The 17437-nt window shown below is 55.2% G+C and overlaps 3 protein-coding genes across 3 annotated transcripts; 2 read left to right on the top strand and 1 right to left on the bottom strand.

The window, feature by feature from the left end:
- Positions 1-10: 10 nt before the first annotated feature.
- Positions 11-755, bottom strand: LOC103818389 (cytochrome c oxidase assembly factor 4 homolog, mitochondrial). The gene is made up of 2 exons (XM_009092705.4): positions 647-755; positions 11-362 (listed from the first exon to the last, which is right to left on the bottom strand). Exon 2 carries the CDS (start codon positions 354-356, stop codon positions 108-110), a length of 249 nt encoding a protein of 82 aa, XP_009090953.1. The 5' UTR covers positions 357-362; positions 647-755; the 3' UTR covers positions 11-107.
- On the top strand, positions 711-10675 carry PAAF1 (proteasomal ATPase associated factor 1). The gene is made up of 12 exons (XM_009092704.3): positions 711-856; positions 934-974; positions 1365-1468; positions 1789-1878; positions 5994-6092; positions 6724-6874; positions 7924-8118; positions 8454-8545; positions 8833-8948; positions 9518-9600; positions 9829-9911; positions 10268-10675. The coding sequence occupies exons 1-12, from the start codon at positions 810-812 to the stop codon at positions 10343-10345; spliced, it is 1179 nt and encodes a 392-aa protein (XP_009090952.1). The 5' UTR covers positions 711-809; the 3' UTR covers positions 10346-10675.
- A 175-nt stretch (positions 10676-10850) lies between these two features.
- DNAJB13 (DnaJ heat shock protein family (Hsp40) member B13) lies at positions 10851-14700 on the top strand. Its single transcript, XM_009092765.4, has 8 exons — positions 10851-10918; positions 11486-11589; positions 11795-11956; positions 12299-12456; positions 13176-13289; positions 13938-14051; positions 14140-14216; positions 14512-14700. Exons 1-8 carry the CDS (start codon positions 10851-10853, stop codon positions 14663-14665), a joined length of 951 nt encoding a protein of 316 aa, XP_009091013.1. The 3' UTR covers positions 14666-14700.
- The last annotated feature ends 2737 nt before the right edge of the window (positions 14701-17437 follow it).

Here is a 17437-nt window from a genome sequence, read left to right as displayed (position 1 = left end):
AGCCGAGGGCTGACAAACTGCAGATTTAATTTCCTAACAATTCCACCCGGTTTTCCAAACGATTGGACAAAAATAAAGCGGGAAAGGGTCTGTCTGTCCGGGCGCTGTCAGTCTGGGAGCTGGGCCGGGCCGGGCCCACGCTGCCGCTGCTGCCGCCGGGCCATGCAGGCTCCGAAGGCGCGGACCTGCTCCTGGCAGTGCCGCCAGTCCCGTCGCTCCGCCATGCACTCCTGCAGCTGCCGGTGCTGCTCCAGGCAGCCGCTCCGCGCGATCCTGGCGTCCAGCGGGTCCTCGCCCTCCTCCGCCTCGCTCCGCTCCGCCGCCGCGCCGCTCCAGCCGTGCCCGGCCTTCGCCATGGGGCGCTGCGGGCGGGGCAGGCGGTGCGGCCCGGTGGCTTCGGGGACAGCCGGGGGGAGCCCTCGGCACCACCCCCCCGGGCACCCCAGCCCTGGGTGCCCAGCGCTCTCCGCAACCTCCCAAGGGTCCCATTCCCCAGGGATGTCCAGCACCCTCCTCCCAAGGGTCCGCATACCCCAGGGATCTCCAGCCCTCTCCTCACCCCCCACCCTTCCCCTCCCAAGGGTCCCCATTCCCCCGGGATGTCCAGCCCCCTCCCGATCCCCACCCATGGGCGCAGCCCCCGTACCAGCGCAGCGCGGTCCCTTTAAGAAAGGATCTCTGCACGGCACTTCCGGGACGTGGCACGGCCGCGGCGGCGCTCGCTGATTCGTGGGTTTCTCCCTATTCCGCTCCCGCGGGGGTCGACGGGAAGTAAAGAGGCGGAAGTGCGTGCGGTTACCTCGGCAAAGATGGCGGCGACGCTGCGGATCCAGAGCGACTGGAGCCGGGCGCTGAGGTGGGAACGGTCCCTTTCTTTGTCCCTGTCCTTGTCCCACTCCTTGCCCCGCTCACAGCCGCTTCTTCTCTTTACAGCAGGGACGAGGGCGAGGCGTGGCTGAGCTGCCGCAGCCCCGGTGAGTGGCCTGAAGAGGCCTTGAGGGGAGCGTGAGGGTGAGACGGGATCAGGGAGGATCGAGAGTGGCCTGGGGGTGAGGGGTGTTCAAAGAGCAGAAAGGCATGGGGGTGGCCGGGGAACCCTTTGGGATAGGGGCTGGTGGCGGGGTGCCTGTGTGTTAGCAGGGCTGCTGGGGTGCCCTGCGGTCGCTTGGTTTAGAAGGTACTGGGGTGGTTTGGGGATCCCTTTTTTTTAAAGGGCGTGGGCTCATTTGGGGATCCTGAGGGCGTCAGGAGGGGACGGAGGCGTCTGAGCTCCTTGCGGGTGAGGGAGGTTGGGGTCCCTCTGAGTGGGGAGAGGACATTTGGGGTCCCTGTGGGTGCTGGGGCTGACGGCTGCTGTCCCCCAGGGAAGGCCACCCTGTATGGCAGCGTCACCCGGCGCGGGCTCAGCTCCGACGGCATCCCAGACATCGTGGCCTCCGAGGGATTCGTGGTCGGGGAAGTCACCAAGGTGCCAGGGCTGGGGGGAGAGGGGTTGGTGACATTCCCCGTGCATAAAGGGGGCTGCTCTGACAGCCTGAGCTGTCACCCGTGCCCTGCACAGTCCTGTCCTGCTGTGCAGAGCCCTGGAGCTGCTCCCCACCTTCCCACCAGGAGCAGCCATCCCTTCCCACCTGCATCCTGAGGAGATGTGCCCCACACCCACCCTCCCATCGATTTTCAAACTCTGGGATTCCACAGCTGGGTCCAGTCCACAATTGTACCTCGGCAACCTCTGTTTCAGGACTAACAGCACTTCTAATTCCTTTTTTACCTTGTTTCTCCCCCTAGAAAAGCATCCTCATTTCTTGTCCTCACGAAAATGTGTCCACAAAGTTCCTGGCTCCATACACAAGTTTTTGCAGGATTCATCAGAAAAGTGTGAGTAGCTTTGTGGGGTGAGAATCTCTGAGTGTGACTGGCAACTCTCACATCCCTGTCTGTGGTGTCCTCGCAGTGAGGCGTGGCCTGGAGTGTGGATCTGGGTGTGAGGGGTTGCAATGGAGATGGAACTCTGATCTTGGGGTTTAGGAATTTGGGTGCTCCCACTGGAATACCCTGGACCATGTGCCACTCACTCCTACCCTGCTGCCCCTGCAGCAAATGGGGATTGGAGGCACAAAAGACAAAGTTCAGGGGTTGAGATAATACAATTTACTGAGAACAGCAATGCAATTAAAAAAGCAGCAGTAGCAACAATATTAATAAACAAAATGTACAGGACAGGGAAGAGATCTGCTCACCACAAGGAACACAAAACCCATGCGACCAAATATCCCAAATGTGCTCCTCCCTGCTCCTGTAAAAATTAACCCTGTCCTGGCCAGAACCGGACATTCCCCACCCACCATTCTATCCCATCTACTCATGTCCAGATCCCACACCGCCAACTTTGTCTATACACACAAAAGCACAGGAATCATTCCCTTAATCAAAGGCTGTCCCTCCCAAATGTCTCAGGATACGTGTTTCTATCCATTATACTGCTTTTCCTTGTCCCCAGTGGATTTCCAGCCCCTCTCATTGGTATCCAGGGGCTTTTTAGCTGACTTTTAAATTCTTCTGGTTTTTTTTCTCCTGCTGCCATTTTTCACTCGTACTTCTGAGCCTTAGGAAATCAATCCATTCTTTAAGACCTTGGTCTGTTCAGCACTTTTTCTTGGGAGCTCTCCTAAAACCCTGATCTTTTCCAAGGCCTGGCTTTGTAAGGCTGTGAGTTGTTCCTTGCTGGAGGAAGGACAGCGTAGTCACGGCAGATGGGGCAGGTGCTGGAATGCTCCTGGAGCCACGTCCTGATGCACTCTCTGTGGAATTCATGCCCACACTCCAGCTCACACGAGTTTCTGCCCAGCTCCTCATGGCATATTGTGCAGGGATCATCACCGCAGGCTGCACCTTCCCTGGGCTGTGTTTCCTCAGAGGAGGAGCTGTCCTGTGGCAGGGAAGAGGGTTTCAGTCTGTAGTCCCAGATGAAGGCCTTTAATTTGAGCACCTTCAGGTTCCTGTTCCACGTGACCGATGACAGTGCCTTGGCGTAGAGCGGCGACGCGCTCCTTCTCAACGCCTGCCACATGTTCCAGGTGCAGCAGGCTCTGTCCAGATCGTCCAGGCACTGACTGTTCTGTGTATTCCCAAAGAGAATGTCAGCCATGGAGAGTTCTGTCAGGTACTGCACCCCTTCCAGCCTGGTGCTCCAGCTGTCCCGCTGCAGCAGCAGCTCGTCCGCGGTGTACGCCGCCCTCACGCTTCCCACCAGGCGCATCCAGAGGCTCTGGGTTCCTCTCCTTCTCCCCAGCCCCCTGTCGATGGCCACGTCCCGGGACAGGGATCCCAGCTGCTGGGCTTCAGAGCTGTCCAGCAGTACATCCACGTGGGCCCCTGCAAACCAGCACTCGTACAGCCAGAGCAGTAAGGACTGATCCGCACGGCGGGTGAAACGTTCTCGCACTGACCGCAGCTTACGCTGGGATTCCCTCATTATCTCTGCCTCTTCCTCCTCTTCTGAGGATTCTTCCTCCTCTTCTGAGGACTCTTCATCCCTCACTAAGGAAACTAATATGGTGTTGGGTGTGTTCTGATCAGCAGCGACTGCTCCCGGTATGGGTTGTTCCTCTGGTGCAGCTGCAGTTTGAGTGGCCGCAGTGCTTGTTGGTCTGCTTTCCTCTTCCTCCTCCTCCTCCTCCTCCTCTTCCTCCTGAGAGGACTGGCTAGTATCCAGCAGTGCCCGATACAGAGTGGCCAGGGCCCAGCAGAGTGCAGTAAGTTGCTCCTCCCTGCAACCACCGCAGCGTTTCTCTTTCAGATATTCTGCCGCTTTAATGGGGTCCTGTATTTGTTGAGGGGTGAACTTCCAAACCACTGGAGCCGAATACTCCTTCAAAAGCTGGCCGATTTTCTCCCACCTTCCATGCCACTCATCATTATCCACTCTCTGAAAGACCTTCCCAGTTATCTCTTTTGTAACTCTGAAGATGAAGTAGACCATGAGGGTGATGTAGACAGCAAGTAGGAGATAGCACATTGTTGTTCTGTCTGCTCTTTCTTCAGTATTCATAGGCAGCTCAAAAGGTGCTTTAAGAGGCTTAAAGGAGTTAAAGGAGGTGAAAAGATTGTGAAAGTACTCGTCCCCCGTTCCCCCCACGGACTGTGAACCATTATTAATGGTCTCCTGGAGGTAGTGTATAACGCCACAAGTTGATACCACAAAATCCATGCACATTAGAATCTTGAACCATCTCTCTAAACTGTTAAAGTGCTTTATCAGGACCACACAGGGAAATATAAACCTGTACAGGTACCACTCCACGAAGACCTGACTAAGCCACATCGTGACCAGTGACTGTACCTAACACGCCAAACACTCAGCTCAAACTTGCTTCCAACCCGCTGCGGGCAGAGCTCTCCTTATCTCGACCCTTGGTGGTTTGGGATTGGTATTCCCGAATCTAGCGCTCCCACGCTAAGCTCGGTGGCAGGCTGCAGAGGGGAACCGGAGTACCGAAGGCAGCGACTCACTGGGAACAGCAATGGGACAGGGACCGAGCGCGGGGACCCGGCCGGCGAGAAGGGAAGCGGGAAAAGTGGGATTTTTTCCCGCCGCCGCACGGAGAGGTGGGATCGGGAACGTCCTCCTCCTGGCCCTGCCCCTCCTGCTGCTGGAAAACTTAACCCTGTCCTGCCTAGAGCCCGTCTGCATCTCTTATTCCTGTTCATGGGTTTTGCCTCTCTAGCGGTTTTTTTTTCCCCGCCCACAGCCTGGAAGTTCAATTCAAAAAATGCAATGCAAGTGCAGCTCACAGAATCACAGAATTGCTATTGCCGGAGAAGACCTCTGAGATCACCGAGCCCAAGCTGTGCCTGATCCCCACCTTGTCATCAGCTCAGAGCACTGAGTGCCGCTTCCAGCCCTTCCTTGGACACCTCCGAACCTCCCTGGGCAGCCCCTTCCACTGTTTAAAAACCCTTTCCATGAGGAGATTCCTCCTGATGTCCAACCTGGCCCAGCTTGAGGCCCTTCCTTCTCCTCCTGTCCCTGTTCCCTGGGAGCACAGCCTGACCCCCCTGGCTGTCCCCTCCTGGCAGGGATTTGTGCAGAGCCACAAGGTCCCCCTGAGCCTCCTTTTCTCTAGGCTGAGCCCCTTCCCAGCTCCCTCAGCCCCTCCTGGGGCTCCAGCCCCTTCCCCAGCTCCTTTCCCTTCCTTTAGTAAAACAGGGTGCCCCCAACAAAGGAAATGATTGGTATCTGACTCTGTTGAGTTAGAATGCTGAACAATTGTTTTATTAAAACTATATTATATTACATTATACTACAAAGAATACAAAAGAAAAACCCATGACTGTCTTGAGATAGCTAGGACACAGCTTTGACTCAATGGGCTAATTAATATAAACAACTATCACCAGAATCCAATTAGGAAGTCTCTTCAGGTAAACGATCTTCCTAACACATCTCACATGTGCTAAAACAACAGGAGCAGCAAGTCGAGCTAAGAATTGTTTTCTCTTCTTCTCTCTGTGCTTCTCTAGGAAAAAGCCTGGGAGAGAGAATTATCTCTCTATTCAGAGAATGTGAATGCCACAACTTCCCTGGACACGCTCCAGCCCCTCCATGTCCTTCTTCTGAAGGGCCCCAGTTTGTATAAACAACTAGTTTTGGCTTCAGTGTTTCAGCAAATTTAGGCTGTGAATTCGGCTTCATAAATATCTCAAACTGTGTCTTGTGGGCTTGTGAGTTGGGCCAGTTACCCTGAGCTGTTTTCTCATTTCTCATCCATTAGAAAAGTCCAGATTTCTCTTCCACCTGGGATAAGCCTGGAATACAATTGGTGTTTGTGCAGGCTTCTGCCTCAGCATCCCTTTTTCTCCTGGCCTTGCAGAGCCACAGGCAGAGAATGTACTTAGCAGGTCTCCCCCTGGACAGAACTAGGCTCTTGAGCAGAAATATTTATATACAGAATGATATAAAGCTAATTCTTGGTGCTTTTACCTTCCTGCAGATTACCTGCCTTGATATCTCCAGTGGTGGAGGACTCGGTGTGTCTACCAGCACAGATGGGACCATGAAAATATGGCAGGCTGCAAATGGAGAAATAAGAGTAAGAACAACTGGCTTGGATGTTTTTGTGTTGTCTGTGACATTCCTGAAGGCCATGACTTTGGTCAGGCTGACCACACCCTGCGAAGAATCTGGCTTTTTAATGAAAAGCTAATTGAAATTGGGCATCTTGGAGGCTTTAAGTCAAATCTGTTGGAAAAGGTGGCTTCTCCCAAGGGGGATGTTGCTCAAAGAGGTACTCAGAAGTAACAGGTCATTGACAGCCCCTATCCTGCATGGGAAGAAAGATTTTGGTGCTGGGGAAAAGGATTTGGGTGCTGGATTAGCTACATCCTGACTTGTGGCCTTCCCAGTAAAGGGGGAAGCTTCTTCTTGTGGAGTTTGACCAGTCAGCTCCTTGTTTGGCAGAGGATAAAGACATCTAACCCGTATTTAGAAACAAAAGTTGTACCTTTTGCTGTGTAATTAGCTGCTCAAATGGTAGAGGGAAGGCCCAAAGTCACCTCTTTGATTGCCCCAAATTCAGACCACTCCATTCCAGCAATGCAGAGCCAGAGAATTTGGGTTTAATCCTTTGCCCATGTGAGAAGTTTCCCAGTGTCATAACTCAACAGCTGCTCGGCACGAGGACGATGACAATGGAACTAGCACGTAGTTCTTTGTTTTTCCAGAGACTTCTGGAAGGCCATGTGTATGATGTGAATTGTTGCAGGTTTTTCCCATCGGGCCTCGTGGTTCTCAGTGGGGGAATGGATGCCCAGCTAAAGATCTGGTCAGCAGAAGATGCCAGCTGTGTAGTAACATTTAAAGGTCACAAAGGAGGTACAGAGCCCTTGAAATGCTTTATTTGCTGTGTGTGTACTTGCCTTGCACTCCAGGGCAGATGTCCAGTTGCCAGCCTGCTGCACTCTGTGTTTCATGTCTGGAATGTGGCATCAGATGCCCCAAACTCTACCCCAAATTGTCTCTTCCCTGAGCTGTGTCCAGGCTCTGGTTTTCCCTGTCCCACGAGGTGCTTAGCTTCATTGAGAGGTTAATAAACCCTGTGGCTGGCTGCCCTAAACTTGATTAACTCAAAAACCCATCTTGTGCTGAACCTGCTGTTGTTCTTACATGATTTGGGGGTTGGAACTTGTTCTTCAAGGTTCCCTCCCACCCAAGCCATTCTATAATCTGTTTGTGGGCATTAAAAATGCTTTTGCAGCCATGTCCCCTAACCAAACCAGATGGTGTGGCAGAACCTTGGTCACAGTGACGCTGCCAGTCACTCTCCAGGTGACCTTAGTCACTCTCATTCCTCCAGCCCAAACTGCTACAGTCTGTTTGCCTGGCTTATCCTGTCCTTTGAGCTTCTGTAGGAAAAGTGCCAATTAAATCTTCTGACCACCTGGCTGTTCTCTGCTAAGAAAACCACTGTCATTTTTCAGCTCCAAATTTGACAGCCCACAGTACAATAAAGTAGTTAAGGGATCTTAGTGCCAGCAGACACTGTTCTTTGGAGGTTGCTGTAGCTGGACAGCAGGGATGCTGCTTTTGGGATTATCCAGGGGTGGAAATGAGGATGTTTAAAAGTGCCAGGCTCTTTTCTGCCCAAATTAGAGGTTAATTTTGTGTGGCACCAGCTCGGGCTGAGGTGAGGTGTTGCTGATCATTTGATTGATAATACCTTCCCTTTATGCCTGATGGTGGTTCCACTCTGTGGGGTTTTCTGGAAGCTGCTGCTTTCCACAGGCATCTTTTTCTAGGAGCACAGCTTGTCTGTGTGTGGCTGCTGTCACTGGGGACGGTGGCCTGGAGCCAGCAGTCGAGTTGAGCCTGGGAAATGGGGTGCATTTTGTGTCTGTATGGACACAGTGTTTGCTCTCACGCAGGTATCCTGGACACTGCCATTGTGGATCGGGGAAGGAACGTGCTGTCCTGCTCCAGGGATGGCACTGCCCGTCTCTGGGACTGTGGCAAGTCTGCCTGCCTGGGCGTCATCGCCGACTGCGGCTCGCCCGTCAATGGCATCGCCGTGGGCACCGCTGACAGCTCCCTCAACCTGGGCTCGCCTGAGAAACCTCCCAGTAAGGGCCTTTCCCTTAAAACCCCCTCATCTCCCTGGCCCAGACTGCTTAGGGCTGGCCCCAGGAATCCCAAACCTTGGGAATGCTGCTCCCTGCCCTTGTAGCACCGTGGGAAGGGAGCAGAGCGCTCCAGTCTTGGGGGGAATTCAGCCCTATCACCTTCATCACTACTGAGTGATGAAACTGAGCTCTGTGTGGTTGCTGGCCTTCCTGGTGTCTTGGGATCTGGAGGAATCTGGCCATAATTCAGCTGGGATGATCCAGCTGTTGGGTTCTGGTCCCACCAAGGTTTGTTGTGCAGCTGCTGCTGGAATTACCTGTTGTCCTTTTGCCAGGTGAACGTGAGGTGGGGACAGAAGGGAAAATCCTGCTGCTGGCTCGAGAGGACAAGAAGCTTCAAGGAGTGGGACTGCAGAGCAGGCAGCCAGTAAGGATCTGGGAATGTCAGGGCACTGGGATGGGGCATTGACCCAGGTTAAACCTGAACTGGAGGAGAGGCCAAATCCTGGTGCAATAAAGGGATACTTTCTCTCCTTCCTCCTGGACAGATTTTTATGTGAGGAGTAAGAATTGCTCAGGATTTAACTTGGGAACAGGGAAAAAACAGTATTTAAAATTAAACAGTGGCAGCTGTACTGTCTTCTGAATAAATTACTGCTTCCCTCTCGTGGGTGTCCCACGTGCCTGACACTTGGTTTGTTCCCAAATCCTCAGGTGTTCCTCTTCGTTGGATCTGATGCCTTCAACTGCTGCACGTTCCTGTCAAGCACCTACATCCTGGCAGGGACTCAGGATGGGAACATCTACCAGCTGGATGTGAGAAACACAAAGTGAGTGAGTGGGTGCCTGGGGCAAACTACCAGTGCTTGGTTGGAAAAGAGACTCAGGCAGAGGATGCTGCCAGGCAGTGCCACTTCCAAGGGGTGCAACCCATTGCACCAGGAGCCTCTTGCATTATGTTGATTTGCTGTATTGTTATGTAAACATTTGTATAATTTTATATTTATATAATCTGCGTGCACATATGTGTAGATAAATTGGGCAGAAAACTTCTTATCATCAATATTCCCCCCTCCCACACAGCCCATTTCTTTTCCCTCGTGTGGATCCTGACATTTATCCTGATCCTCGTTCCAGCACAGGACTGGAACTGAGCTGTGGAGTTTTATTGCTGTTCCCTGCTAGCTCAGTCCATAGGAAAGAATCCTGGAATGGTTTGGGCTGGAAGGGACCTTAAAGCCCATCCAGTGCCACCCCTGCCATGGCAGGGACACCTCCCACTGTCCCAGGCTGCTCCAAGCCCTATCCAGCCTGGCCTTGGGCACTGCCAGGGATCCAGGGGCAGCCGCAGCTTCTCTGGACAGCAATCCTCATCCCTTGTTTCTGCTCCTTTTCCTAGTGCTCCAATCCAGGTGATCCACAGGTCAGGAGCACCAGTGTTGTCCCTGCTCCCCTACCGAGATGGATTCATTGCCAGCCAAGGTAATTCCAGGGCTGTTCTGTGCCCCTAGAAATCCTAGAATCAAGTCAGGGAGCCTTGTGCTCTCTGGGCATTGTCCTCTTGCCCTTTTGCTTTGGGATTTCCACCCTCCACACCCCTCATACCCCTCCAAAATGGGGCCTCCAAGGAATATCTCGCCCACTGGAGCCTTTTCCCGATGGAATTTCTGTGGCTCATTTCACTAATTGGCTGCTGTGCTTTCCTTGCAGGGGATGGCACCTGCTTCATTGTTCAGCAGGACCTGGATTATGTCCTGGATCTCACCGAGGCTGACTGTGACCCCGTGTACAAGGTGGGGAACGTGGGCTGTCCCTGAGGAGAGGGTGGGCAGGGAAAGCTGATGCCAGGCAGGAGGCACTGCCTTTAACTCAGGCTTTTCACCTCAGCACCTTCCTTCTCACCGCTGACTTCTGAGCTTATCTTCGTTCTTTCCACCTGAATAATCCTGATATTTTGCATAAGCCAATCCTCTGCAGAATTCCCTGGCTTTATCTCTGTTGTGCAGGAGCTGGCTGGAGTGGTGGAGCTGGAGCAGCTCTGTTCCTATAAAAAGTGTGGATGAAGGGTGCTGGGAGAATCCAGAGGGTAAAAGCAATGGTGTTCTGCCTGACCCATCTTGTTCCCTTTTTTTTTTTCCCCCTTTTTCAGGTGGCTTCTTGGGAGAAGGAAATCTACACGTGCTGCAGGGATGGGATAGTGAGGAGATACCAACTTTCCGACCTTTAGGTGTTTGAAGGGACCCAATAAAGGAAAAGCGTGTGGGAAAGGCTCTTCCAAGCTGATTTTCCTGGGATGTGTGTGTACAAGCTTGAGGCTATTGTGATGACCAGGCTTCATGCACAGTGTTTTTGTAAGAGGTCCTATTTTTTCCTACTACACAATTGGGATCAATTTTTGATTTAGAGAGGATCTTGTGTTGCAGTGATGTCGTGGTTGCATTTCCAGTGCTGAAAATAGGCTTTTTGTAGTGAGGGCAAATAAATAAAGGGGGAGAAGGGGGTGCAGTGAAAGTGACTGTCACAGTATGGAGTGAAATAAACCGCTGCTTTGATAACACCTGTGTTAATACATGTGTTTCCATGGAAACTTGGGGATTTTTAAGAAAAAAAGAGATGCGGGGTGCGGAGTGAGCTGGCCCGGCAGAGTGCGGAAGTGAGAGGGAGAACTACACTTCCCTTGATGCCCCGCGCGGCCCGGACAGGAAGTCTTGTCGCTATAGCAACGGGACGCCATGGGGCTGGACTACTACGCTGTGCTGGAGTTGGACCGCGGGGCCACCGCCGACGACATCAAGAAGGCGTGAGGGATCCCCGGCATCAGAGAGACCCCCCTGGGCCGGGAGGCAGCCGGGGGTGGCGGTGGCAGCGGGGCGGCCCCGGGCGGGGCTGTCCTTGGCCCTCCCCCTGCCCCGCAGTGGGGAAAGGGTCTGGGAGTGTGCGGGGCAGCCCGGGCTGGCTGTGGGAATGGAGGGGCCGTGGGGATACTCTGAGGGCTGGAGCCCCTCTGCTCTGCAGCCAGGCTGGGAGAGCTGGGCATGCTCACCTGGAGAGGAGAAGGCTCCAGGGAGAGCTCAGAGCCCTTGCAGGGCCTGAAGGAGAGCTGGAGAGGGACTGGGGACAAGGCATGGAGGGACAGGACACAGGGAATGGCTCCCACTGCCAGAGGGCAGGGCTGGATGGGGTACTGGGGGTGGTGAGGCCCTGGCACAGGTTCCCCATAGCAGCTATGGCTGCCCCTGGATCTCTGGAAGTTGCTCCAAGCCCTCTGCAGCCTGGGAGAGTGGAAGGTGTCCCTGCCCATGGCAGGGGCTGGGAATGAGATGGGCTTTAAAGTCACCCTGAACCCGAACCATCCTGTGACCCTTAGCTATCGGACGTTGGCTCTGAAGTACCACCCGCTGAAATGCAAGGAGCCATGGGGCCCCAAGAGGTTCCACCAGCTGGCCGAGGCCTACGATGTGCTCAGCGACCGTAAGTGGGACTGTCCCCTTCCTGGAGTGTCCCCTTCCCCTGACTGCAGGGCAGGAAGGGGCTGCGAGCTCCTGCTCCCTGGCAGGACCAGCTGGGAACTGGCACACACTTCCCGGGAGCCCTCTTCTCCAGCCTGCACCCCAACAAAACCTGGATCTCAGGCTGGGGCTCTCCCTCCAATCCTAACACTTCCTTGTTCCCTAAGCTATGAAGAAAGGTATCTACGACAAATTTGGGGAAGAGGGGCTCAAAGGTGGCATCCCCTTGGAGTATGCGAGCGACAACCCCTGGAGCGTGGGATACGTGTTCCACAACAACCCTGAGAAAGTCTTCAGGGAGTTCTTTGGAGGGGACAACCCCTTTGCAGGTAGGCTGGGACACTCGGGGCTGGCTGGGCTCTGCCCGTGGCTGCCATCATTCCATGGCAGCTGCCGGCTTTCCAGGAATGCTTCCCTGCCCAGCTGCCCTCAGACCCCTCTGGTGCTTGGAGGGGGGATCCTGACTTCTGCCCCAGGGAGGCCTGAAGGTGCATGCTCAGGCTATCAGCTTTCCCTAGCTGCTCCTGTGACACTTTCTGGGATTCCCATCCAAAAGTGGGTTTAGGGAGGCGAGGCTGCCATAAAACACACCTGGGGTGGTTCCAGGTGGGAGAGGATGGAAGGTAAAGAGCCCGGAGCTCTGACCCCAGTGCCCCTGCTCCCTCCCACAGAGTTCTTTGCCGAGGATGGCTCGGAGGTGCTGCTGCCCTTTGGGGGGCCCCGAGGCCGGGGGGCCCTGCGTAGGGACCCCCCCATCGTGCGGGATCTCTACGTGTCCCTCGAGGACCTGTTCCACGGCTGCACCAAGAAGATCAAGATCTCCCGCAGGGTAGGGGCTCTGGGGCTGCATTTTGGGGTCAGCTCTGCCCTCCCTGGGGGACCTTGGGGATTTGGGGGTGGCTCTGCCCCAGGAGCTCGTGGCGGGGAGGGATTAGCACCAAACCCAGGAGGAGCTGAACCAGTGTTCTCCCCCCTGGCTTGGCAAAGGGAATTCAGCACGGGAGGCAATGTAGGAAGACTGATCTCAGAGATGGAGCTCGGTGTGTTCTGGGCTCCACCATTCCATTTTCACACTGCATTGTGTCTCCTTTTTGTGCTCTTGGTGACCTCTGTCCCCCTTCTTGTTGTCTCAGCCTCCTGGACCCAGCCCCGAGTCTCTCCTGCTCTAGGACATGAGGAAACAGCCTCAAGCTGTGCCAGGGGAGGCTTAGGCTGGATATTAGGGAAAATTTCTGCACTGGAAGGATGGTCAGGCATTGGAATAGGCTGTAGTGCAGTCCCCATTCCCCAGAAAGCTGTGTGGTTGTGGCACTTGGGAATGTGGGTTAGTGCTGGGGGAACATTGCACTCCATGATCTTGGAGGGCTTTTCTGACCTAAATGATCCCACGATTCCATGGATCTGATGATTCCATGGATCTGATTCATGATCTGATCCGATTTGTACCCACAGCCACCTTGGTGTGGAGTACAAGCCAGGCTTGCCCTTTCCTGCTGACCCTCCCTCCTTCCCTCCCTCTGTGGGCCCTTCTGTGTGCCCTGTGCCCAGGTGATGAACGAGGACGGACAGACCAGCACCATCAGGGACAAGATCCTGACCATTGACGTGCAGCCGGGATGGCAGCGTGGCACCAGGGTCACCTTTGAGAAGGAAGGAGACCAGGTGAGCACAGAACAGCCAGGTTTGCAAGGCCCCCCTGGAGATCACCTCATCCAACAGCCCTGCCCAGGCAGGAACCCATCCAGGTGGGTTTGGGATGTCTCCAGAGAGGAGACTCCATGCCCCACCCTGAGCAGCTGCTCCAGTCCTGTGCCCACTCCATGGAAAAAGTTCTTCCATGAAGAAGTTCTGGTTTCCTGCTGCTGAGGGCACTTGGCAGCAGGACCCAGCAGAGAGACTCAGCTCAGAAGCACTCTGAGGAGCCTGGATTTTCCTCAGAACAGGTTAAAGAACAAATAATTGAAAGGAGTGGTTTCCTTCCTGGCAGAAACACAGTTCTGGATTTGCCCTTGGCTGTGCAGGCATCTTGGATAAAAGACTAATTTTTCTCTTAAGGGAAGAAAATACTTTTCCCTTCTCTCTAGCCAGCTAAAAACAGCAACAAAAGAGCAGGAATTTGTGTCAGTTTTCCCTGTATAAAATAATTTCCGGGTTTCCAAGGAGAGGTTAGATGTGGCTTGGAGCAACCTGGTCTAGTGGAAGGTGACCCTGCCCATGGCAGGGGGTGGAACTGGGTGAATTTTAACGTCCCTTCCAACACAAACCATCCTGGCATTCCATGATTCCGTGGTCCTTTTTGTCCTCAATCAGGGCCCAAACATCATTCCAGCTGACATCACCTTTGTTGTCCAAGAGAAGCTTCACCCAAGGTTCAAAAGGATCGAGAACAACCTCCTTTACGTTGCCAACATCTCCCTGGCAAAGGTAAAGACCCAGTGAGGGGACAGAGGCTCACCTTGGGGCTCTGAGGCTGCATCAGCAGCAGCTCCTGGTGCCCCTCCATGCCCGGCAGGCACTGACTGGATGCACCCTGGATGTGTGGACGCTGGATGGGAGGCTGCTGAACATCCCCATCAACGACATTGTGGAGTAAGTGCCAGGGGAAAACGGGGGGAGTTCAGGGTGCTCCAAAGCCTTTTCCAGCAGGTTGGGGGCTGCAGGAGGAGGAGGAGGAGGCCCACAGTGGGTGACTCTTTGGGTCTGGGGCTGGCAGAGGCAAGGAGAGGGCTGGGTGTGGGTGGATGCTGGAGCCTGGAAGAGGAGGACATGCCCTGGGTGAAGCTGGAGGAGCAAATCACCTGAGAAACCCAGATGGGGCTGGGGATCATGGCTCTGTGTTGGGACCATGCCACAGCTCCCCTCAGCCCCTCCCTTTGCTCGACAGCCCCACGTACTACAAAAAGGTGCCCGGGGAGGGGATGCCACTGGCGCAGGATCCGCAGCGCAAGGGGGACCTCTACATCTACTTCGACATCATCTTCCCCAAGAGGCTCAGCCCTGAGGTGAAAAAACTCCTGAAAAGCATCCTGCAGCCCTAGGGACAGGGACCTTCCCCCTCTCCACCTCGCCCTTATCCCCCCCCAATAAATGGCTTTGGAGCCAGCACTGGGACTGGGCAGAAATTCTTCCAAATGCTGGGAACCCTAAGACACGGGATCACCCTAAAACAACAGCCCTGAGGCCTGGCCCAGGATCTCTGCTCTCCAGCTCGCACCCTGCAGCAGCAGCTCTGCATCCCTGGGGAGCCAAGGGAGCATTTTGGGGGCGTGCAGGGAGGCACCCACAGCTCACCAGGCTCATTGCTTTATTTTCCCAATCCCAGAATCTGTCCCTGCTGAAGCTGAAGCATGACAGCAGAGGGAGAGGTCAGATAACTCGTGTGTTTTCCAGTGGCACTCCAGGGGTGAGAGTGCCCTAAAAATGGGAGAAGACCCTAACCCTGCTGCGATCAGACCCCATAGTAGGGGTTTATTTCAAGTGCCAGTAAGGGATAATGGGAGGCTGTGCCGGGAAGAGCTGATATTGAAGGGAACATGTTAGAAATGTTACGTCATTTCCAGGGAGTAAACCCCAGTAGAGAGGAAGGAGAAGCCCCGTGTCCCTGTGCCTGGCCCCACAGCACGCTGTCCGAGCGGCCGGGGGGTTTCGGACCCTTCTCTGCGCTGGGATGGCCCCGCGGAGCCCCGAGGGTCCCGGTCCCGCCGGGGCTGCAGTACCGCGCGTGTCCACAGGAGGGCAGCACCGCCTGCGGATTGCCGGTCCCGGCCCCGGTCCCGGCTCCGGTCCCGGCTGTGAGCCGCGTTCGGTGCCGGCCCAAACCCACTCCCAGTTCCTTACAAAGTTCATCTCAGCTTCTCAAAACCAGCCCCCGCTGCACAGAGCATCAGTCCGCAGTGATCTCCGCTTCCCTGGAAAAGCTGAACCAGCCCCTGGCTGTACCAAGGTGAGCACAAGTCTGGACAGGTCAGAACTGTCATCTGGACTGCTGCACTTGGAGCGAGATCCAGCTACAAATGGAATTCTGGAAACAGCCTCCAAAATACAGTAGGATACTACTTTAAATTGTGTCCAAAGGGCAGCAGCTCCTGCACCGTGAGCAGCACAATTCCACGATCCCGAGGGATGGCCCCGCGGAGCCCCGAGGGTCCTAGTCCCGCCGGGCTGCAGTACCGCGCGTGTCCACAGGAGGGCAGCACCGCCTGCGGATTGCCGGTCCCGGCTCCGGTCCCGGCTGTGAGCCGCGTTCGGTGCCAGTGCCGGCCCAAACCCACTCCCGGTTCCTGACAGAGTTCATCCCAGCTTTGCAAAACCAGCCAGAGCACAGAGCACCAGACCTCGGTGATCTCCGCTTCCCTGGAAAAGCTGAGCCAGCCCCTGGCTCTACCAAGTGAGCACAAGTCAGGACAGGTCAGAACTCTCATCTGGACTGCTGCACTTGGAGAGAGATCCAGCTACAAATGGAATTCTGGAAACAGCCTCCAAAATACAGTAGGATACTACTTTAAATTGTGTCCAAAGGGCAGCAGCTCCTGCACCGTGAGCAGCACAATTCCATGATCCCGAGGGATGGCCCCGCGGAGCCCCGAGGGTCCTAGTCCCGCCGGGGCTGCAGTACCGCGCGTGTCCACAGGAGGGCAGCACCGCCTGCGGATTGCCGGTCCCGGCCCGGTCCCGGCTGTGAGCCGCGTTCGGTGCCGGCCCAAACCCACTCCCGGTTCCTTACAAAGTTCATCTCAGCTTCTCAAAACCAGCCCCCGCTGCACAGAGCATCAGTCCGCAGTGATCTCCGCTTCCCTGGAAAAGCTGAACCAGCCCCTGGCTGTACCAGGGTGAGCACAAGTCTGGACAGGTCAGAACTCTCATCTGGACTGCTGCACTTGGAGCGAGATCCAGCTACAAATGGAATTCTGGAAACAGCGTCCAAAATACAGTAGGATACTACTTTAAATTGTGTCCAAAGGGCAGCAGCTCCTGCACCGTAAGCAGCACAATTCCATGATCCCGAGGGATCGCCCCGCGGAGCCCCGAGGGTCCCGGTCCCGCCGGGCTGCAGTACCGCGCGTGTCCACAGGAGGGCAGCACCACCTGCGGAGCGCCGGTCCCGGCTGTGAGCCGCGTTCGGTGCCGGTGCCGGCCCAAACCCACTCCCGGTTCCTGACAGAGTTCATCCCAGCTTTGCAAAACCAGCCCCTGCTGTACAGAGCATCAGTCCGCAGTGATCTCCGCTTCCCTGGAAAAGCTGAGCCAGCCCCTGGCTGTACCAAGTGAGCACAAGTCTGGACAGGTCAGAACTCTCATCTGGACTGCTGCACTTGGAGAGAGATCCAGCTACAAATGGAATTCTGGAAACCGCCTCCAAAATCTCTGTAGGATACTACTTTAAATTGTGTCCAAAGGGCAGCAGCTCTGCACCGTGAGCAGCACATTCCATGATCCCGAGGGATCGCCCCGCGGAGTCTGGGGCTGCAGTACCGCGCGTGTCCACAGGAGGGCAGCACCCCTGCGGAGCCGCCGGTCCCGCGTGAGCCGCGTCGGTGCCGGCCCAAACCACTCCCGGTTCCTACAGTTCATCCAGCTTTGCAAAACCAGCCCCTGCTGTACAGAGCATCAGTCCGCAGTGATCTCCGCTTCCCTGGAAAAGCTGAGCCAGCCCCTGGCTGTACCAAGTGAGCACAAGTCTGGACAGGTCAGAACTCTCATCTGGACTGCTGCACTTGGAGAGAGATCCAGCTACAAATGGAATTCTGGAAACCGCCTCCAAAATCTCTGTAGGATACTACTTTAAATTGTGTCCAAAGGGCAGCAGCTCC

Source organism: Serinus canaria, chromosome 1 (assembly GCF_022539315.1).
Source record: "Serinus canaria isolate serCan28SL12 chromosome 1, serCan2020, whole genome shotgun sequence".
Classification (NCBI taxonomy): Eukaryota; Metazoa; Chordata; class Aves; order Passeriformes; family Fringillidae; genus Serinus; species Serinus canaria.
Note: the sequence above shows the minus strand (reverse complement) of the source record. Positions and strands in the feature narration are given on the sequence as shown.